Source organism: Propithecus coquereli, unplaced genomic scaffold, assembly GCF_000956105.1.
Source record: "Propithecus coquereli isolate 6110/MARCELLA unplaced genomic scaffold, Pcoq_1.0 Scaffold249, whole genome shotgun sequence".
In the NCBI taxonomy this organism is placed as follows: domain Eukaryota; kingdom Metazoa; phylum Chordata; class Mammalia; order Primates; family Indriidae; genus Propithecus; species Propithecus coquereli.
In genome coordinates, this window is record NW_012148052.1 from 2,292,830 (window position 1) to 2,315,893 (window position 23,064).

The 23,064-nt window shown below is 40.2% G+C and overlaps 1 protein-coding gene across 4 annotated transcripts in view; it reads right to left on the reverse strand.

The window, feature by feature from the left end:
* Nucleotides 1-23,064, reverse strand: part of NFYC (nuclear transcription factor Y, gamma) — a 73,757-nt gene that overhangs the window by 12,855 nt on the left and 37,838 nt on the right. For all 4 annotated transcript variants that reach the window (XM_012646746.1, XM_012646744.1, XM_012646748.1 and 1 more), the window contains exons 2-6: nucleotides 19,933-20,045; nucleotides 11,828-11,899; nucleotides 10,314-10,427; nucleotides 5,123-5,218; nucleotides 23-196 (exon numbers count right to left, since the gene is read on the reverse strand). In XM_012646746.1, coding sequence (XP_012502200.1) covers nucleotides 23-196; nucleotides 5,123-5,218; nucleotides 10,314-10,427; nucleotides 11,828-11,899; nucleotides 19,933-20,037 — 561 coding nt within the window. In that variant the 5' untranslated portion in view covers nucleotides 20,038-20,045. The remainder of the gene's footprint in view (nucleotides 1-22; nucleotides 197-5,122; nucleotides 5,219-10,313; nucleotides 10,428-11,827; nucleotides 11,900-19,932; nucleotides 20,046-23,064) is intronic.

Consider the following 23,064-nt stretch of genomic DNA (forward strand, 5'->3'; position numbering starts at 1 on the left):
GCATCCTCTGCAGCCCACAGACCTGGCCCTGCTGAGGCTGCGCGATGATGATCTGCCCAGGCTGGATGGTGGTCGTGGAGCTGGTGGTCTGCTGGCCTTGCTGCTGCCCCTGGACCTGGACGGCAGTGGGCTGCTGAGCCAGCGTGAAGTAGTACTGGACGGGCTCGGCAGGCGTTACAGACTGGCGCACCTCCTCCTGTGGGGTGGAAGGAGACACAGGTAAGAGAAAAAGAATCGACTCAGCAGCCACCACAGTGAATTTCCACTCTTCCCCCAAACAGGCCATGTGCAGTTGCCTGCTGAATGCTGAGCTCTCCACATCTAAAGCCAAAGGAGAGTGGAATTCGAAGAGACCAGTTGTGCTACATCAAACTAAAAATAACAGATTCTTCTATAGGCTTCACAAAACATACAGCCAATTTTCTCAAGTACTGAGTAATCACCCTTTGCGTGACGAGTTGCAAACGGGCAAATAATTATCGTAACTAAAAACCACGCACCAGCAGTGCCTGTCAGTAAATGCCGTCAAGGTCTGTGATCTGAGAACAGTGCTAACTGCAAGCATTGGGAAGATGCTACCCAAATATCATGCCTCTCAGGCCAGCTCCCAATCTCCCAAAAAGGCAGCGCTCTGATTTTATTCCCACCACTTCAGGAGGGGACAGAACAGGTTAAAGGGAAGCAGGACTTTTCCTGGGCTGCAATTTCAGAATCAAATGTTAGGATTGAGAGCACTCGTAGGCAAGCACCCAGCTTTTCACAGCACATCGAAAGCTCTGTGGTCACTGATGAAATGTCTATCCAGCGTCACATCTGCTTCTGGTTGTACTTAGCCACAGGAGCGCAACCCAGGGGGCCTGATGGACAGCTCTCCACTGGGGTACTGCCTTGGCTGACTAGGGAGGTCGCGTTCTGTCCGATCTGCCGAGTGAAGAGACTGCTCCTTCTTCAGCTGACGTTTTCCATGGCAGAAGGAGTAAACAACCCTCTCCCAGCCACCTTGAGCTCACAGCTGAGAGTGTAGGATGTTTACACACACTACAGCATGGTTACAGCCCACAGGGTCTGGGGGTGGTCGGCCCCTGACCACTGACACAGAGATCGACGTCTGATCCGGAGTGACCTGTGACACATGGTGGCCCTGCCTGGGACAATAAAAACAATAAACACATACGACCACTCTGGGCTAGCTAAGTAAAAATATTAGCTAAATTTGCTCATTTCGTTGTTTTGCACAGTTAGCCAGGTTCCAGAAAAGAGGAAAAGACACTTGTTCAAGGTACAGAGAGACCCTGTGGACTGCCTCAAAGCTCCCCAAAGTGACATTTACAAAGTTGGTACTGAGTCCAGGGCCTCACTAGGTTAGGTGCCCTGAACTGTGCTTCCATAGTACTGTCCTCATTACACTTTTTTGTACTAGCATGTCAAATTAACTGCCTGGCCTGCTAAAATATAAACTCCATCTCTCTCTTGCCCCCAACAATCCCCACTACTCCGTGTAGGCACTCCGTAAGTGCCTGCTGAATGATGCATGGATTTAGATAGACAGGCAGACAGTTAGAGGCTGGAAAGTACTTATCTGAATCCAAGTTGGTGGTATGACAAAGTCTCTCTTGAACCCAATAGCTGTTACCAATACAAGAGAGTCCTAAATTCTCTTTTGCTACACTTCTAGGATTCTGTGGCCATAGTGTGGGGAGAAGCTGGTGTCCCCTGCAAATGGGGCTGGGTATTCTTTTGTTTGCCTGGTGACTGGGGGCCAAGATACTAAAACTAGTACTGTCAATACCTAGCCTCGGAGAAACGTGGGTCTCTGCATGACAAGGTTTCCCAATGGCCATCCACCCAGACTAGGGAGATACTTGTAACATTCTGGGTTTCTAACCAAGTCCTTAAACATAAACCAACCTTCTAGGTTAATATATTCTGTGCTTCAGACCCAAACAGTTTTAACCCTCAACATGATTATGCTGAGGCAAAAGAAAAAGGAAATCACCTTTTATGTTCATCTAGGTCTCAATTTTCAGAACAATTTAAAAGTGACAATGTCAACTCCATTTCAACTCTAACTTCTCAGCATTTATATGCATAAAGGTCAGCCTAGCAACTAGGTCTTGGCTGTGGCAGGGATAAAATACTGATACCCTTTTCAGCCAAGAAGCAGAGACACCTGCACTTTTCAAAGCTGTTGAAACAGATTCAATGTATTTATTTTCCACTGAGTTCTCCCTTCTTATTTTATAAAAAACACAAATCACTAAAGTCCAGACCTAACTTGGAAAAGCTCTTGGGTAATGAGAGGGTATAGAGGACCGAGAGCCCCAGAACCACTTGTAGGAAATCAGGGAGCAGGAAGACACTGGCATTTCCTAGCTCTGACTTCTGACTGTTCTGTCTCCAGCTATCCCTGACTAAAGCTGATCTAGCATTGAACGTGGTTTTTTTGCCAGACAAAAAGCAAATCCTTTAAATACCCCTCCCAGAAGTCAAAATACCCCTTGCCAAAAGCTGTGAGAGCAGGTAAAGAGCTCCTTCAACACTGCTTACTATATTCTTTTAGATTGTATGTTAACTAGGCAGTGTCTAGGACACTGAATATCAAGTAGTGGCACCTACGTTAGTGTTTTTAGGACAAGACATGGCTGTTGTCGAATCACTGGAATAGAAGGAGGCATATCTAAGGCTCTTCTGTATTATGAAGACTCATTATTCCGCCAATGGAAGTCAAGCCAGTAAGGGAATGATGCTTGGTTTAGAAATGGGTGAAAAGATAATGACATTTCAATGGGCAGGAACTTTCAAACTCATACCTTTAGTGGGGCAGAAGTCAGGCCTCAATTACCTTCTATTTTCAAATAATCTTTACTTACTACCCTGAAGAATAAGAAAAATTCCCAAGCATCTCTGAGAAGTCAAGGGCCTTAGACTTACAACTCAAAATTTCTGGCTATTTCCTTTCCCCAGCAGTGGGAGATCACTCCAGGTGCTAGAACACTCCCTTAAGGATCGGATCAATCCAGAATGCGGCACTTGCTCAACTTTAGCCATGGCCTCCCCAACCAGAGGGCTTGCTTTTACAATCTTTTCAGAAGCTGAAGCTGACAAACAGTGCCAGAGAATGAGCAGCATCACATCCCAGAGCCATCACTATAGTGTTGTGTAGCCAGCCACAAGGAGAAAAAGTGCATTTGCTTCAGTAGCAAGAGTGAACTGCTGCCTCCTTCAGAAAGGGTGAGTTTTAGAGAGTAGGCGCTTTTAAAGGACTTTAGGAGGTGCCAGCTAATTTGTAGCTTGGGGAAACTTCATGTCTACAGAGGATTTGAAAATGCTATCTTAGAATTTCAGGCTGGCTTGCAGCAATCTCAACCTTTCAAAGGCCAAGCAGCAGCTGTCCCAAATAGGATGCCAATCAGTGGCTTGAACACCTACAAGGAACTAAATCCAGGCAGCAAGAAGCTGTTTCAGCTAGACACACTTTAAAGGAGATGGATCACAGCATTTCAAGTCCAGCTAGGATGGAACAAGGAGCTGTTTGACACGCTGAGAGAGCCAGAGGCACCGAGGAATTTGGAGGAAGTGACAGGATGTGACCCTTCTCTCCAGCCAGTCTATTCAGCAAGTCTATTCAGCCCACAGAGAACAAGGAGGTAGGTAGCACAATGAGAGCGAGCAAAGCCTGATTTCATTAAAGAACTCACCATCTTGTTTTTAAAGGGGACTTCTGATAGACACAAGGAGAAAAAAAATTTCACCAAGGAAAGCAGGTGTATGATACTGTTTCTTCTGAAGGAAGAGAAGTGGTCTGAGTTCTTGTGGTTGTGACTTCTCAGAGAGGAGGGAAGCACCCCAAGAGGAGGAACTGAGCCTATGGGCACCAACCTGTAATGTTTCAAAGCCAATGCGCAGCTGGGGACGACCGTGGCAGCCTGCCGCTGTAAACATCCGACTGAAAGCTCCTCTGAACACCTTACAGCTTCCAGTCAAGGATGTTTACAGTAGCAAAGACTGCCCAGAAAGAACGGAGACGCAGTGAGGCACACCCTGCTCTAGTAAGGAGGTGACAAAGGGCTTGCTAATCCAAAGGCCCCCATACAGGGTCAGAATTATAAATGTTGATTAGAATGCCCACTTCTCCTACACTTTCTCTGTTTATTAATATGGGCCAGCATGGGGAGAATGGGTATCACTGAATGACTGTTTCTAAGGATAATATACCAAGAAATAATTCGTTAAAAACACTTAAAAATTTATTAACAAAGTAAAGCAAGCAGAACAAGGCACAGCTTTGCTCCTGTCAGATTCTGTCACTATTTCCCAAGTGTCTCTACTACACCTAGTGAGTCATGCAATCTGCATGCCTAAAACAATGAGCTATTATACAGGATGGAGCTTATTTACAATCACAACCGAGAGCTATATGCACCCAAGGTGCTGAAAAAAAACAATTGGTTTGGAGAGGGGCAGGCAGAAGAGAGGAGAAAGGAGACATTCATTGTTTCTTGCGATTGCTTAGAAGGCAGTTTAAGTAGTGGTTCTCAAATCTGGTTGCACATTAAAAGCATCTGGGGAGTTTTTATTGAAAAGTACTGATTCCTGGGCCCCATCATCACAGATTCTGATTCAGCTGAAGTGGGTAGAGCCTGGGCGCTGATATTTTTTTAAACCTCAACAGGTGATTCTAGTGTGCAGCCAGGGCACCATATAGAGAAACACTACACGGAATCAGAGAAAACTAAGTTCATTCACTCCAAATACCACTGTACACCCAGGGAAGCTGTTTCTTAAAAATCTAAAATCTATAACTTGCTAGGAATATTCTCCCATCCCAGCTGAAGAATTCTCATAGACTTCCTAACATACCTTGAAATGAACTTCACTTTACCATTTGTAACAAAGTTTTTAATTTTCATTTTGTCTATTTTCACTGAAATATCATATCAGACGCACTGAGTTAAAAGTATCCAAAATGAGTAACAGAAGGCGATGTTAAGGATGAATCCGGTCTAGAGAAGAGCAAAAGGAACAGCAAATGACTTGTGCTGAGAGAGGAGAAGGAGCATATCTGACACCATGTGCAAAGTGCTCTTCAGTCAGCAGCAATAGCAGTGCCCTCCCAGCTCACCTGACGCTTTGGAGGTTTCAGTTCATCTCTTGGAACAATATCGATGAGAAAGTCAAACTGATCAAATTTTGTAATTGCCATGGCGATATCATTCCTCTGTAACAAAGAAAAGCAGAGTGAAAAATTAGCCTGGGGAGAAACTAGTTCACCTGGCTTTACACCCTCCAAGTAAGATAAGACGACAACTTTTAAGCCAAACTAATACTCATGGCCAAGTCTATAGCTGACATAAGTACAACCAAGCTCTCATAAACTTCAAATGATCAGACTTAGTGGACAAATACCAACAAAGAAGAGATACAGTAACTCATGCTTTAAAACAGGATGTTTGAGCCTCCAACCACTATTATTCTCACCTGATCCTGTCCCACCCAAGGCCCTACCCACTAATGTCAAATTATCATCATTCAGCTAAATTAATAAAAATCTAGCAATCTCAACAGACAGGTTTCTGGTCATTATGTGGTTAAAAAAGCTAGGCATCATTCAATCTTACAATCTTTTTTAGGCCATAAAAAATATTTTGTCTCTGGTTCACAAGTAGTTATAATCTATTTTGAATTTCTTAGAGGAAATCCTAATCCAATAATTTTTTGCAACATTTTCTAGTCACCGGATCTATACACGTTAATAGTTCCCACAAAGCTATGATTTTTATTTTGGATTTTTACTGCAATTCAAAATTGCAATGATAAATCCATGGCTTAAATGTGGCTTCATGTGATATGAATATTAGAAGACTGAAGCTCCTAGAACAGAGGCTGGGTGGGCAGAGAACACAGGAGTCATATGACTAATGATACTGAAACCAAGGCCTACTCTAATGGAGTTTTCTCTCCAAGTGTGCTACTCCTTTTCTTTCAGTAAGAAAATTAAAAGATTTTTAATAAAAACCAATACATTATGTATAGTTAAAATTTCTGTACTTTATTGATAATTTTAAAGCAAAAGAAAAACAGGAAAAAGCATTGAACTCTAGTGAATGATATGCATGTTGAAGTATTCAGGGGAAAGTAAACTTTGAAATGCACTTAAAAATAAATGACTTAGCCAGTCGTGGTGGCACTACTCAGGAGGCGGAGGTGGGGGAATTGCTTGAGCCCAGGAGTTCAAGGCTGCAGTGAACTATCACTGCACTCTAGCCTGGGTGACAGAGTGAGACTCTGTCTCTAAAAAAAAAATTTTTTTTTTTAAATAGAAAAAAATAGATGAAGAATGGACAGAAGGATAGATAAATATGACAATAAAACAAAATGAAAATTAAACAAAGCATAGCAAAAATGTTAAAGGTAGAATCTAGGTGGTAAGTATACAGGTATTCATTGTAAACTTTATTTATGCTTGAAATTTTTCATAATAAAATGCTAGGGGAAAAGTCAACACGCTAACAGAAATCCTTGGCAACCTCTATATACCACACCTCAAGAGAAGGTGACTCATCAAGCAAAATAGGAGGGGATGGAAATTTTCTGTTTTTTCCTTCCCTTGTATCTGTGATGGCCCCAAGCCACTGAAATGCAAAACTCTAGTCTACCCTTCTTGCCAGCCGCCAGCTTGATAATAAACCCTCCCAACTGAAGCAGGGAGCATCTTAAGACTGCCAGAACTCATTTAAGAGTGTCACATTTTTTATAATGTCGCCTATTCAAATCTATCTAAATGGCTTATCTATGGATAGAATGAAGGGGAAAATATTGTAATCACTTCCAAACAACAAAATGTTCTAGAGCATTGTGGAAACAAAGATATACTTAAATTGGTCTTTCTAAAATTTTAAATTTGCCTTTAATGCTAATACTATTTTATTGAGTTATTATTCATCTTCAGTAAAATACAGACATCTTAATAACACAGTTTGATGGATTTTGATAAATGAAACACCCAGGTAGGTAACACCTAGGTAAGAAAATATAAAGTTCCCTATAACCTTTTCCAGTTAATACCCTCCCCTGCCCCGAACCTCGCTAAATGTGAGGCAACCACAACTCTGATTTCTATCATTGTGACAATATATGGTATGATACACTGTGTAATTTTTTCCTCTGGTTTCTTTTGTTTAACATACTATCTTCGATATTCATCCATGTTGTATGAAGCAATAGTTTCTTTTTATTGCTGAGTAGTAATCCATTTTATGAATATGTTAGAATTTGTTTATATTTAGGTTATTAAGTATGAAATGTCTGATTTCCTTGAGTGCTAAGTTTGACAGTTGATATCTCTGACAATTCACTTTGATTCTTATTTTTGTTATGAAGGTACATCCTCAGTCTTTCAAATGCATGTTGTGGCTTGTGATTATTTTCTAATTTTTTTTAGCTCAATATTTGTAAAACCATGGATAAGTCAAAAATTCGTGTTATTTTTTAATGTGAGTTCTGTCGTGGAACCAATGCAACGCACACAGCTTGAAATATCAACAAAGCGCGTGGGAACGATGTGGCCAATGAACGTACAGTATGTGATGGTTTGAGAAGTTCCGTTCTGGTGATTTTAATCTTGAAAATTAGCCACGTGGGCAACCTGAGACCAAGCTGTAGTGGAAGCAAATCCACCTCAACCTATGAGCGAATTAGCAGCAAGGTTTCACGTCACTATTCCAACAATATTGGACCATTTGAAACAAATCAGCAACGTAAAGCAGGTGGATAGAGGGTGCTGCATAAATTAAACAAACATCAGAAGAGAAACTGTCTCAAAGCTTGCCTTTCTTTGCTGTCATGACATAAAGGTGAACCATTTCTACACTGTATTGTGACGTGTGATGAAAATGGATTCTTTTTGACAACTGCAAGCATTTGGCACAATGGATGGATAAAGATGACGTGATGAAACACAGTCTAAAACCAAATATTCATCAAAAAAAGATAATGGTGTCTGTTTGGTGGTCCAGTGCTAATATTATCCACTACAGCTTCATGAAACCTGGTCAATCAATTATAGCAGATGTCTACTGCAATCAGTTGGATGAAATGATGAGGATGCTTGCGATTAAGCAGCTGAGATTGGTCAATATAGACAGGCCAATCCTCTTGCAAGATAATGCTTGACCACATGTTGCATAAACAACACAGCTCAAACTACAGAAGCTGGATTTGGAAATTTCTCTGTCATCTACCGTATTCACCAGAACTTGCACCAACTAACTACTGGTTCTTTCAGGCTTTGGACCACTTCTGGCAAGGAAAAATATTCAATTTTCAACAAGCAGTTGAAAATGCCTTTTCCGATTTCTTTGCCACTTGCTCTCCAGGCCTCTTCACTGGTGGCATAAACAAGCTACTATTAAGATGGCAAAACTGTGTCAATAGTTCAGGCACATACTTAGATTGTACTGCTTCTTGTTTGAGATATAATAAGCTACATTTTTGATTCAAAACAGACATTTCATATTTAATGACCTAATATATTCCTGTATTGATGGATATTTGTTTTCAATTTTTAGCTAGTATAAGGTTATTATAAATATTTTTATATAAGAATGTCCACATTTCTTTTGAGTGTGTACCTAGGAGTGGAATGACTGGGTCAGAAAATAGGGATATGGTCAACTTTATCAGAAAGATTCAAATCATTTTTCAGGCCGGCGCAGTGGCTCACACCTGTAATCCTAGCACTCTGGGAGGCCAAAGCGGGAGGATCGCTCGAGGTCAGGAGTTCGAGACCAGCTTAAGCAAGAGTGAGACCCCATCTCTACTAAAAGTAGAAAGAAATTAACTGACAACTAAAAATACATAGAAAAAATTAGCCGGGCATGGTGGCACATGCCTGTAGTCCCAGCTACTCGGGAGGCGGAGGCAGGAGGATTGCTTGAGCCCAGGAGTTTGAGGTTGCTGTGAGCTAGGCTGATGCCATGGCACTCTAGCCTGGGCAACAGAGTGAGACTCTGTCTCAAAATAATAATTATAATAATAATAATTATTTTTCAAAGTAATTGTACCACTATACATTCCAACCAGCAATATATGAGTTTCAGACAATCCACTTCCCCATCGACACTTGGTATAGCCAGTCTTTTTAGTTTAGCCATTTTAGTGAGTATAAACCAATATCTCATTATGGTTTTAATGTGTATTTCCAAAATGACTAATGATGCTGCATACCTTCTCCTAGGCTTATTGGTCATTTGTATATCCTCTTTCTTGAAAGGCTATTTAAGTGTTTTACCCATTTTATTTTTTAATCTGAATTGATCTTGAAGATAGCTTTAATTAGATGGCTCTTGATCCACAGACTTAATGCACGGCACCATAAATTAAATTTTGTGACTTCAACATGCATTATCATTCAATAGAGTTCAATATTTTTCCTGTTTTTTTCTTGCCTTAAAATTTTCATATAGTAAAGTACATAAATCTTTATGATGCAATAGCTAGCTACACTAGAATGCAGGCTCCTCAAGGATAGGGACTTTTTTCTGTTTTGTGTATTATTAACCCAGAGAGCCTAGAAGAGTGCCTGGCACATTGTGAGTGTTCAATAAATATTTGTAAAATAAATGAATAAACACGTTCATTTTTCAATTCTGTAGGTTAAGGGAAACAAACGGAGTAAACATAATTTACTTTCTTAGCTTTGTTGTTAAAATACTATCACTGTTTTATGTCTGTCACGCCCCTTTCCTCTTATACCTGGGAGATCTTTTCTCCAAGAGTAGGGCTTGGCTATTTGGGCAAGAGTTTCTAGAGCCAATGACCAAGGGTTCTACATATAATATGAATGTTGATTTGCTGGATTAAAAAAACAAAAAAACAAAAAAGAAGAAGAAAAGGATTCCCAGGAAGGCAGACAAGGAACAAAAAGGCTAATGAAAATAGTGAGATTGCTGATTCTTTCCTGGGATTGTCCTTTCCTAGAATCTCTCAAGGCTCCAACCAGAAGTTGTTAACATCTAGAAACAGGTAAATCCTCTATTACTTGAGCCTCTGTTTATAGTGAAGGCTCATCAAGTGAAGAGAGTTTAGGCACTGAGCTGTGAAAACCATGAGGGAATTGGAAAGTAAGATTCTTGGTGGGGAAATACTACCACCATGACTATAAGGTATGTCCGCCTCCCAACAGTGGAGATGCCAATTACATGTCAGCTGGATAGAGGTATAGGGAAGAACAATCTTTGGTCCAAAGCCACACAAGAGAAGCAGGTAAAGGCACTGCTTGCCCCAGCTTTCCCGACATAAATCTGCAATATTACCTGTAGAGTCCGGCGCTTGTTATCTTCTGTGTGAATCCAGGCTCGAAGAGTCAACTCTGTGATAAAAATCTGGGCTGCCTTGGCAAAGAGCACAGGGGCTTCTGCACTGATCATCTGCAACAGATGTAGGCCCTCCCTGTCAATCACCAGCACATCATTCAAACGAGTCAATTTGTTTCTTGCCTCATGGCCTGCCATGGGACTATGGGGCAAGGGTCAGAAAATGAGATGATGGTGGTCTTAAGAGATTCCAAGGCAAAAGAAATCCATAAGTAAGGAATAAAGCAGGTAATAGGGAGAAAGAATACTTACTTATCTAGCACCTACCACATGCCAGGCCCTGAGCAAGGCACTTTCTTAAACTCATAGTAGTCTTTCAAAGAAACTAGGGTTTACAAGAGGTGAAGTGACTTGCCCACGGCCATAGAGTCAGTAAGTGGCAGAGTTTCGGTTCTAATCAAAGCAGGGACAATATGGGGAAAGATAATGGGCTTGAGAACTAATGGATTTAGGTAAAACCTCAGGCTTCCCTTCCTTTTGGGATTTATTTTTCACATACTGAAAATGAAAACAATCTTCCAGTTTTATTGTGGGAATCATATGAGATAATCTGTGTAACAAGCACAGGGCTTGGCACATAGTAAGTGCTCAAGCAATGTAAGCTGCCTTGATGTGTCTGACTTCAAAGTTCAAGCTCTTGGTCAAACAAGGCTCTAAATCTTTGGCGAGGTGGTCTATGCAGGCTAGAGCCACAGGAAGAGCTCTGGAGTTAAAGAAGCAGTAGATGAGAATTGGGATCTTGGTTCTATCAGTCTGGGTGCATCAATTAACCTCTTGGTGTTTATTTCTGTACCTGTAAAATGGAACTAGTAATTCTTATCCTATCAAGTCTCACTGTGAGGAGGAAAGGAGCTAATAAAAGAGAAAACTGCTACAAACTGATAGCTTTCTGTGCAAATACAACAGACTATTAATTTTGTGTGGTGAAGAGACAGAGTTGCTCTTTCCCTGAGATTTATAAAGGGAAAGGAAGAATACAGAAATGGCCAATCCCAAGTAAACCCTCTCATAAGTATAATTCATATAAAAGAAACTCACAGATCAAAAGGTTAGAAAAGGTACAATATCATCAAAAATTTATCAGAGCTCAGATCAACAAACTATAGATTGTAATAAGATGCTAAGATGATGACACTGTCCTGTTGATTTGATGATACATGATTACACTACACTGTGGAAAGAATTGGGTGATATCACCTGATTTCAAAAAACAAACACGATCTTTTTAACATTTGGAAAAAACCAGGATACCCCCTAATATTCAGAGATAAAAATTAAAATAACTAAAACTGTTCGATTTTAGTTCACTCAACAAGTTTAGACAAGAAATAAAAAAGCAACAGATAGTAACAATATTTTTGCTTTTAATTAATCTGTGAACCCTAGAGAAATGAGCAATAACCTACCCATGATTTTAGCCTCAATATGAATAAGAAAAATGAATGTGAATTCACCTTCACATCTTCATCCAGTTTCATAATCTTCTTAATACGAGCCAGTGGGAGTTCCTGTACTCGGAAATCTTTCTGAAATGGCAACAAGAGGTGTGTAAACGGTGGGGACGATCAACAGGGTGGCAGAGCACAACAGGCAGCAGGAAACACTCTGCATGGTACAGTCCCTTCCTTCAGGAAATATGGCAGAACAAGAGGTAGGCGAAATGAAGAAAATACAAGCTCCAGAGCAAAATTCTTCTCTACTTAACCCATGAAGAGCTTCAAACAATTAAAGAGTTTTAGGAAAAACTTATGATGGCCTCTAACAGTGCCCTCATGAAAGGTGGCCCCAAACAATATCAGATTCTTTGCCTCAGCACAATATAGAGGTATATTATGAGTAGCTTCTTTCTTTCCAAGACAGTTTACCAGTCTGCAATATGCAAATTAAAATGAGATTTCTACCTTGGGGCATTCCTCTAAACAGCCAGTTTTTCTTCCGTTCAGAAACTACAAGGGCAAGTGCCAGCAATACTTGACCACAGTGACCCATGGTTTTTTAAAACTGAAACTGGCCATTGATGACCTTTGCACTAACCTGACAACAGAAATGGGGGAGGGGCCACTCTCTCATCACAGCAGCAATGGCTTTGTCTCCAAAATTCGCTTCAGGGTGGAGGCAGAGAGGTATGGGAAAAGGGTGAGGGTGAATTTATTAGCTGCCTTTCAGGAACAATTCTGTTACTTTTTCTTAACAAAGAGGCCTGGGATGGGGAGAACCACAAAACTTCACCGTGGATGGGATTTAGGAAAGAGCTTTTTCATCAGCACTACTCAATTATTTGCCATTTAGGCCCTTTTTTGTCTTATTTTGAAACTACTGATTTTTAAACACATGCCCAATGATGGATGCAATTCTAGAAATAAAAATCAATTTTGAGTTTCAGAGCTGCAAAGAAGAGAAAGGTACAAAGGCAGAGATTAGCTAAAATCAGCAAAATCTCTTCTACTGGGACTAGGTGTCAAATGATTGATTCTATAAGTGGTCTGAAATGTGACTCACCAAACCCAATATGCTCACCTGGGAATTTGCATCATCACATTATGGAAGCAGGAGCTATTATTTGAGACTTGATATAATTAACAAGCATAAGTGAACTATTTTCCCCAGATCAACAGAAAACTGCAAATACATGTCAAAGAAAGCATTTTGGAAAAACATCGCTAGTCTTCCCAGAATCCATTTTATGATTACAGAAAGAAGCAACTATTAGGATAAAATGTACACCAAGACATCTAATGTCTCACAACAAACCCTACACGCTGCTTGGCTACCACTCAGCTCTACAAACTGCAAATACCAATTTTTCATCTTTTCCTTTTCCAAATTAGGTATATTATTTTCTAATAAGGTTCTACTAAACTAATCCTGGAGTGACAGAGACTTAGAAGCCCAATTTATTAAAATTTCACCAAAAGGAGACAGCAGGGTATATTGATTCTATTCTTATTTTTTTCTCCTCCTCTTTGATTTACTCCTTCAAGCAACTCAACTAATAGTGAATATATGATACCTACTACTATGCAAAAGATACAAATCTATTCCTACCTTTGAAGAGCTTTTAGTTTGTCAGAGGTAGTCACATAAAAACGTTATAATCCCCTATCCGATATGGGGTGGGGAGGAGTGTAAAACCCCACAGGGTCACAAAGAAGGGAATAACCAGCTAGCAATGAGGGGCTGCAGGGAGAGAGAGGAGTTGGGAAATGTTCCACAGAGGAGATGACATCTGAATCATGTGTAACAGATACTGAGAATTTGCCTGTTGAAAAAGTATGAGAATGTTATTCAGACAGCGGCAACAGCAAGCACAGAAGCACAGACACACAAAAAACACAGGCTGTTTAAGTTTCAGATGTATGACCTGAGTGCAGAGGGGAGAAGCAGGAAAAAGGATGCTGGACTGGGGTCAGATCCTGAAGAAATTTTTTAGATGGTTTAATCACAGAAATCAATCCCTAGTCTTCCTTCTTGTGTGACATATCGCAGAAGATGATGATGATGCTACATAGAAATGCCAAAGAGAAGACTAGGGATGGTAATTCTTTTGGAAGGCCTCCCATGATGACACATAACAGCACAAGATTATAACGAAAAGATTATGACCACTCTCTTGCACGTGTGCTCTCATTTGGCTTGGTTGTTTAATATTATCATTTCCACAAGATTGTTCCATGATTACTTAACCAAAGCCAAAGATGATAAAAAGAACTCCTTCTCCAACTTGAACAAGTAAAATATTACTTTAGAAGTTCTATGAGACTTTTTTTTAAAAGAGACGGGGTCTCACTGTTGCCCGGGCTGGAGCACAGTGGTGTGATCACAGCGCACTACAGCCTTGAACTCTCAGGCTCAAGTGATCCTCCTGAGTAGGGAGGGCTACAGGTATGTGCCACCACACCCAGATAATTTTTAAATTTTTTGTGGAAACAGAGTCTTGCTATGTGGCCCAGGCTGGTCCCAAACTATTGGCATCAAGCAATCCTCCCATCTTAGCCTTTCAAAGTACTGGGATTACAAGTGTGAGCCACTGTGCTCAGCCTCTACGAGACTAGTCTTCAATCAAAAGCAATAAGAGTCAAGAATAAAGAGATTATATCATTTCCACCTTGCAGAGGTGTAAAATGAGGCAGAAATTCACAAACTCCAGGATTAGTTTAGTAGAACCTTATTAGAAAATAATATACCTAATTTGGAAAAGGAAAAGATGAAAAATTGGTATTTGCAGTTTGTAGAGCTGAGTGGTAGCCAAGCAGCGTGTAGGGTTTGTTGTGAGACATTAGATGTGAATTCACAAAAAAGCTCCGCTTTAAGCTACCTACCCCAAACCTTTTCTTTTGTGAGAAACTACCTTTCCATGTTCCCCAAACCTTGAGATCTCAAGAGACACCGTGTGAAAAGTGGATCTTGAGATGTGTGTGTGTGGTTCATCACCGCCAACAATCCCCAGTTTTCCATGATCCTATCCTAGCTTTCCAGTCACAAGAAAAGGTTTATAATAAGCTTGATGGAGAGGGGAGTCCCTCTACCATCAGTACATTGAGGTCCACTAAACGGGCTTTCAATTCATGTTCCCCACATCACTGGCAACCACGCAACTGATGTGAGTAATATTTAACTTCTTCTCCAGATGCTGATCCAAGTAGAACAACAATGGACACATACTGTTTTTTCTATTTTTGGGAGTGATATCGGTAAGCAGAAGAGCAGATTCTCTCTCAGAGCATTCTTTCTCATGTTCCTTTTTTTTTTTTTTTAAGACAGAGTCTCACTCTGTTGCCCGGGCTAGAGTGAGTGCCATGGCGTCAGCCTAGCTCACAGCAACCTCAAACTTCTGGGCTCAGGTGATCCTACTGCCTCAGCCTCCCGAGTAGCTGGGACTACAAGCATGTACCACCATGCCCGGCTAATTTTGTCTATATATTTTTAGTTCTCTGATTAATTTCTTTCTATTTTTAGTAGAGATGGGGTCTCGCTCTTGCTCAGGCTGGTCTCGAACTCCTGAACTCAAACAATCCACCCACCTCGGCCTCCCAGAGTGCTAGGATTACAGGCGTGAGCCACCGCGCCCGGCCTTTCTCATGTTCCTGACCACAACCAAAGAACTATATTAAAAATGCTGCCACCTGAAACTGCTGAGTTTCAAGATGAATTCAAATCTGAATTCATTCAATGAGAGTTTGGAGCCAAAGAAAAGTCAATGGGTCTCAGGCTGCACTAAGGAACATCCAGAGTTTCAAATTATGATGAGAAATCTTTTCCAGGTCTACCTAGTCAGGCACTCCAGCGAAGTCAAGATTCTAAATTTCTTGAAAGCAATGATTCTCAACCTTGGCTGCACGTCAGAATCATCTGAAAAGCTTTTGAAAAACAAGATGCCTGAGCTCTCTCCCAGATCAACCGAACCAGGAACTCTAAGTGGTAGAGTCCTGGCATCATTTTTTTTGAAAACTCCCCTGGTGACTATGACACAAGTGAGGGTTAAGGACCACTGCTTTAAAGCCTTGCTACTCAAAGTGAGGTCTTTAGACCAGCAATGGCATCACCTGGGAACTCAAAGGAAATGCAGAATCTCAGGCTCCCCTCCAAACTAGTAAATCAGAATCAGTATTTTAAATAAGATCTTCCCTCATGTGGTCCACACAGAAAAAGTGTGAGAAGCACTGCTCTACAGGAAGAGTTCATACAGCCCAGGACTTATTTTGTAACAGTCCACCAGTCTTTACCACCAAGTTCTTGCTCAAATGGTTATCTGATTTAATTGTAATGTTAGAAATGTCATCATCCAATCTAGAGGCACTAAGGAATGAAAAGATGAAACTGTCAGTTAAAAGAAAGTGACCTAGGCATTAAATTACAGCTAACTGAAGGCTGAATGGGATGCAGAGAATAAGTTAGTGGGGGATTAGATTTTCTTTTCAAAATTCAGCATCATCGTCCCCCTTACCAGCTCCCAAGAAGGCAAAGTTAGCTTTGTCTTCCCCACTTCTAAAGAGGCCCAGCAGGGTAAAACTCAACACCAAGAAGTTTGCTACTTATTGTTCTCAGAATTCTGCTCAGCAGGAATATAGTATTTTACATAATCACTTTGGTACACAATCATTTTGGTATAGTTTTTAACCAACTTCAACCCTAGCTGAATACCACCTGGATTTCTGGACAGTTACAGAGCTTTTAAGAGTTATGAGAGCAAGCTGAGATGAAAGAGAAATTGCTTTTGCAGGACTCAGACCAAAATGACTGAGGCCAGTATTTCCGACACATCATGAAATATTACCTAGCAAACTTCCATTACTTGTTTTTAGAGCAATCTGTGTTTCAGTCTTAGAGAGACCACAACATCTTCTGAATATTCTTGTAAGTTTTATTTATGTTTAGATAGTTTAAACATGATAGATTTTTAAAAATCCGTTTGACATTTTTAGGTGTCAACCTAAGAGGCTCTGACATATCTCACAAATTTGGTTTTACGTAATGTTGAGCTCTGGAAAGGCACAGACTAAATACTAAAACATTTGGTCATACACAGGCATCATGTATTGCAGTCCTGAGCAGAGGGGAAAGTAAGAGTTACACAAAGGGAAATCACCCTGACTTAACCGGGCTTCATTCTCACTCAAACTTGGAACTGATATTGCTTTCCACTAAATCTGAAGTGGAAGAGTCTGATTCATTCAGATATTTATTGTGCATCTACTATATGCCAGACATTGTTCTAAGCATCTGATATAAAAGACACAACACGGCAGAGGTCTAGGAGTCTTTTTCAAGGGTCACGGGAGAAAAATTTTAGTTAGTCATCAATAGAAGAATGAGTAAAGACAACTTCCTCTTTACTCATCTTTCTCTTCACCCACAAAACGTGAACCAAAACTGAACCCCTTAAAGTATTCTCTTTTAACTTCTGATAAACCAGATGTCTAGGTACTAAAATTTGGTCAACACCAGAATCTGCTTTGTTGGCATTCAAACTTGAAAAGTAAACCAAGTAGGTTACAAATCAAAGCCCAGGGCCTGGAAGAGATACTTACACACTCATGTAAATAGCAGCACTATAAACAACAGCCAAGCAGTAGAAACAACCCAAATGTCCATCAACAGATGAACAGATAAACAAAATGTGGTATGAATGATGAACCTTGAAGAGATCACACTAAGTGAAATAAGCCAAAGTCACAAAAAGACCAATACAGATGTTCCTCTACTTACAATGGGGTTATGTCCCAATAAACCATCATAAGTTGAAAATATCCTAAGCTAAAAATGCATTTAATACATCTAACCTACCAAACATCATAGCTTAGCCTAGCCTACCTTAAAACATGCTCAGAACACTTGCATTGGCTTACAGTGCGGCAAAACCATTTGTGCTATATGATTCCAATTTATGTATCTAAAGTAGTCAAATTCACAGAAGCAAGTAGAATGTTGGTTACCAGGGGCTGGAGTTGTTTAATGAGTATAGAGTTTCAGTTCTGCAATATGAAAAAATTCTGGAGATTGTTTCATGAATATACTTAACACTTATTGAACTGCACATTTAAAAATGGTTAAGGTGTTAAATTTTATGTGTTTTGTTTTGTTTTGTTTTTTAACACAACTAAAAAAAATAAAATAAAATTCAAAGCCCAATGAAATGCAGAAAAGTTAAGTGTTGAGCTTAAACCTCCAGAGTTTATCTGGCCACTTGCCTGATTCTGGATTTATATCTCTGGGCTTAAGCTGGTATGCAGACTTGCTGCCTTGGCCTAGTCCCAAAACACCCCAGGAGGGCATTAGTTTTACACCATGTTGACCACAGAACTAAAACCTGATGAGCTTAACCATGAGATTATCCCCCTAAAATATGAACAAAACACTACACTTTTGAGTTTATAATTTCATTTTTTCCTCCCTTTTCTTTTATATCTGCGTCAGTATAAGTAACTACCACCTTTAGACTAAAGGAAGGAAACAATGACTTTCCAGTGGAAGTTCACTCTGAACACTCTAAGAAAGGCCAAGTTCAACTGCTGAAAACCCCCCCATACGAACACACACAACTCCCAGGTACATCTCAAATATGAATTCCCTGAAGTCAGTGGGCATTTATCACCATAAGTTACAATATTTTTTTTCATTCATTACTTGCTTATAGCCTTTCTTATCAGAATGTATGTTCCATGAGTAACAATGATCTTGTCTCTCTGGTTCAGTACTAGATCCACAGTATCTAGCATAGCCACAGTAGGTGCAAAGTATTGTATTTGTTGAGTGAACAAATAAACTGACCTTGCATATCAGAGGTTAAACACCATTAACCCTAAGGAATTGCAACATTAGTTCTGTATCAGGAAGGAGTCTAGTGTCTGTTCTGCCAGGATGCTAATACCTCCAGGGCAGGAATGACACATCCAACACAGGGAGCTCCTTCAGTATTTGCTAAAATGACACCAAATGGAACATTCATCATTCATGATACGACATTATTCTGAAAATATTCCAATTCTAACCTGTCTCACCTTCTGCTACCACTCTCATACCACATACTTTACTCCTACCCTCAACCTCTACTAACCACTCTAAGTAATGCCTAGCCACTCTGAACTTGATGTTTCTCTAAATATCAAACCCTCCATTCTGGGCCTCCATGCCTTTATGCATGCCCTATTCTCTGCCCAAGATATACTATGTTATACTTTCCATCTGGTGAATGCTTACTGATATTTCAAGACCCAACAAAAATGTTCCCTTTTCTTAAAGCCTTCCCTAACTCACCAGAGAGAAATATCCTCTGTGCTTCCATAGCACTTTGACTTTTATTGCCTCAAGACTTATCACTGTGCCTGACACAGCAAGTATTTAATAAATACCTGCTCTCTAAATGACTCTGGTTGTAATTATCGGACTGTAAGCTCCTCAAGGGCCAGGGTTCTACTGGATTCTTCTATGTCAGTGGTTCTCAACAGGGGGTGACTTTAGTCCAAAAGGACATTTGCCAATGTCTGGAGACTTTTCTACTGGCAGCTAGTGAGTAGTGGCCAGGGATGCTGCTAAACATCCCATAATGCACAAGACAGCCCCTTACAAGAAAGAATTATCTGGCCCCAAATGTCAACAATGCTGCTGTTGAGAAACCCTGATCTAAATGCATCTTTTAACACCCAGAAAGAATACCTGGCTCACAACAGATTTGTTGTTGAAGACATTGCCCAGTGGTTTTCACCAAGTTCTAGAAATTTGACAGGGCCACTAAATAAGGCCTAAGAAATGAGCTGTAGCTACTGAAGGTGAGATCTCTGCTTTTCTACATTTCCTAAAAGATATGCCTCACATTAAACTACGCCCAAGTCAAAGCATCTGCTACACACCCACATGCCTAAGGAAAGCCCCTAAGATATAAAAGACATCCTTTATAGTTACCTCACTTAAGGTAAACCATATTTTCATTTTCCTAATCAGGGTAGGAATGAACTATGCCTTTGTAAATGTGCTTGAAATTAAAGATGTTTTTCTTCTAAGTTTTGGTTAATCAGCCCATAGCTCTTTACACTCTTTAAAAAAGTTTCTCAGTCTTCCTTACCACTGTTAAATTCCGGATTTCTTCCATGACACGAGGCCAGAAGGACTGTAGGCTTTGCTGGGCATCACTGCTGCTAGTACCACCAAATCCTCCTTCTGTGGACATTTCGACAACTGAAAATAAGCACATAAACAAAATATATTAGAAATAATAAAGTCAGGCTTTCTGTCCAGGTAAGTCATTTGTATCTTTCTCTGTGGATGTTTTCACTAATTCCTTCAATTTTTCAGTCTGACAAGGTATATAATTGTGCTGAAGAGATTTTTAGCACAGACTTAAATCTTAACACAATCATTTGGAGGAAAGTTTTTCCTTCTACTAGCTTATATCACAGAGACTATCAAAGAGCTCCAACTAGAAAATCCACAGTTGCTAGAAATCCAAACTGAAATCCTAATGTGAATCAAGGGCTTTTAACTTCTTATGGGAGGAGGGGTGGGGTGAGGAAAGCATTTTGTGCCCTAGTTCAGTCCATAATTTTCAATGCCATTCCCTGCAAGGTTTTTTCAAGTTCTCTATGGCTTTTCATGCTCCATGACATAGCCTTCAGCAAGTATTTTAAGGGTCCCCAGTGATTAACACTGTACAGAAATGCAAACCTAAAGTCTTACAAAAAAAGAGCCAAGCTGGGCATGATGCATGCACCTGTAATCTGAGGGAGAGGATCACTGGAGCCCAGGTGTTTGAAGCCAGTCTGGGGACAACATAGGAAGACCCTGTGTCTTTAAAAAAAAAGAGAGAGAGAGAGAGAGACAAGTTTTTTTTTTTTTTTTTTTTGAGACAGAGTCTCGTTTTGTTGCCCGGGCTAGAGTGAGTGCCGTGGCGTCAGCCTAGCTCACAGCAACCTCAAACTCCTGGGCTCAAGCAATCCTTCTGCCTCAGCCTCCCGAGTAGCTGGGACTACAGGCATGCGCCACCATGCCTGGCTAATTTTTTATATATATATATATTTTTTAGTTGTCCAGATCATTTTTATTTTTTAGTAGAGACGGGGTCTCGCTCTTGCTCAGGCTGGTCTCGAACTCCTGACCTTGAGCGATCCACCCGCACGGCCTCCCAGAGTGCTAGGATTACAGGCATGAGCCACCGCTCCCAGCCGAGAGACAAGTTTTAGACACTGAGGTCCCATATCTCTGGGGCTACTGATGATTATTATTCTTTCTAATCTCAAGCAAATGTGCCTCAAAGGACATAAAAGTGCTGAAGACTAAGCCAATAACTGAGTAGGTAACATGAAGTCTCTGAACTGAAACTCCCTGCCAGTTCTTTCCTAATCTGAACCTTCCCATTAGGCATAAAGCCAAACACAGCATACCAGCAACTGGAAGCTTTAAAGATAGTTGAAAAACAACAAAGAATTAAAATTAGGATAGAGAAGAGGGTCAGAATTTGTACTTAGTAAACTGTTTCGTGATGCAGGAAGGCAGATGAGTGAGGATCCCCACATCAGCTCTAACTGTAGATAATACAAGTTGAGTATCCCTTATCTGAAGTGCTTTCAACCAGAAGTGTTTTAGTTTTTGGATTTTTTTGGATTTGGGGGTAAATTTGTATTATACTTACCAGCTGAGCATCCTAAATCTGAAAATCCAAAATTCAAAATGCTCCAATGAACACTTCCTTTGAACGTCATATTGGCACTCAAAAAGTTTCAGATGTCAAAGCATTTCAGATTTGGATTTTCAGATTAAAGGTATTCAACCTGTATTGTAATGTCTTAAAAGATTTATGGGGGGAAAGTAAAAAGAAAAAAAAAAAAAACCCAACTCCAGATGGCTTAAATGCTTATCAGGCAAATACTTAAATGCAAGAAACAGTTTAATTAAATGCAAAGAATGAGAAACCTAGTGATCTCCTAAGAATTTCTATTCTGGGGAATTACTTGAAAAGGTTTAACATTCCAGTGACAGGATGCTGGCGAAGAGCTATGTGAGTCATTAAGAACTAATTCTGAGGGGCTGAAAGAAAAGCACCAAAGCCAGGTATCACATGACCAAGTGTGTTACTTTCCAGGCTCCATGTGGATGCACGCTGAGCTGATCACTCTCCATCAGCAGAGTGGAATGAAGGCTGGTAACTTTAGGTTTAGCCTGTGTGGATGTTCAATTCACTCTTAAATGTTTACCTGGGATTGTCCCAGAGGTCTAATTTTTTCTTTTCTTTTTCCTTCTAAAGGAAATTATGAGAGGAAAAAAATGGAAGGAAAATAAGAGTACAATCTTCAAAGCAGATTTCACTCTGGTGTAATGACATCAGTGGGTGATGATGTAATGGGAAAAGGTTTGGAGCCAATTTCTGGTGCTGGAGGCCTATAAACAGCTCTCTATACATCAACAGAAACTCTTAAGTACCTGGGATGCAATATGATCTTGGTGTTTCTGAAGGGAGTTAAAGGAAGTGTTGAATCACAGTTGGAATGGACTAGATAAAATCTTGAGTGCTAAATAACTGAGTAAGATCCTCTCAACTCAACTCCTATGACATTTTCATTTCTTACCACATGCACATGACCTATACACTACTCTCTCAGATGTACTAAGAACAATGAAATCAAGGTAATCTAGAGAAGTTTACTTATTTATTAACAGTTTCCTACCTCAAGACAATGAAGAGAGTGAGACTCAATCTAGCTTTTTAAAAATGGGGCAAATAAAAAAATCTTTCTGGAAATAAAAATAATTATCAAAAAACTTTGATCAGTCTCCAAACATCTGTGTAGTCAATAGAACATGAATGAATCTTTGGCTGGCTCAGAGCCACACACTGTTTGTTGTAAGTAGGAGTTGGGTACAAAACAGAAGTTATCAAATTTTTCTGGAACTGAAAATGTATTAAAGGGTAAATTTTAAAATTGAGACGCTCATCTCCATTAGAAAATTCCAAATGGATAATGGCAAATAATGCAAGTCAATAATAATGTCCTTCACATTTACTGCATCATGGAAGTTTAGGACTGAAAAAAAGACATCAAGAGACACTCAGGCCCATCCCTCTATACAATGCTCAGAGCTCCTCTTCACCCTCTGCTCCCCCGCCACCCTGTTCGTTCTACCTTAAGTGGTCATTCAGCTTAAATTTGAGCACCTCCCTCTCCAGTCCTAGGAAACTGGCTTACTGGTAACACATTCTTTC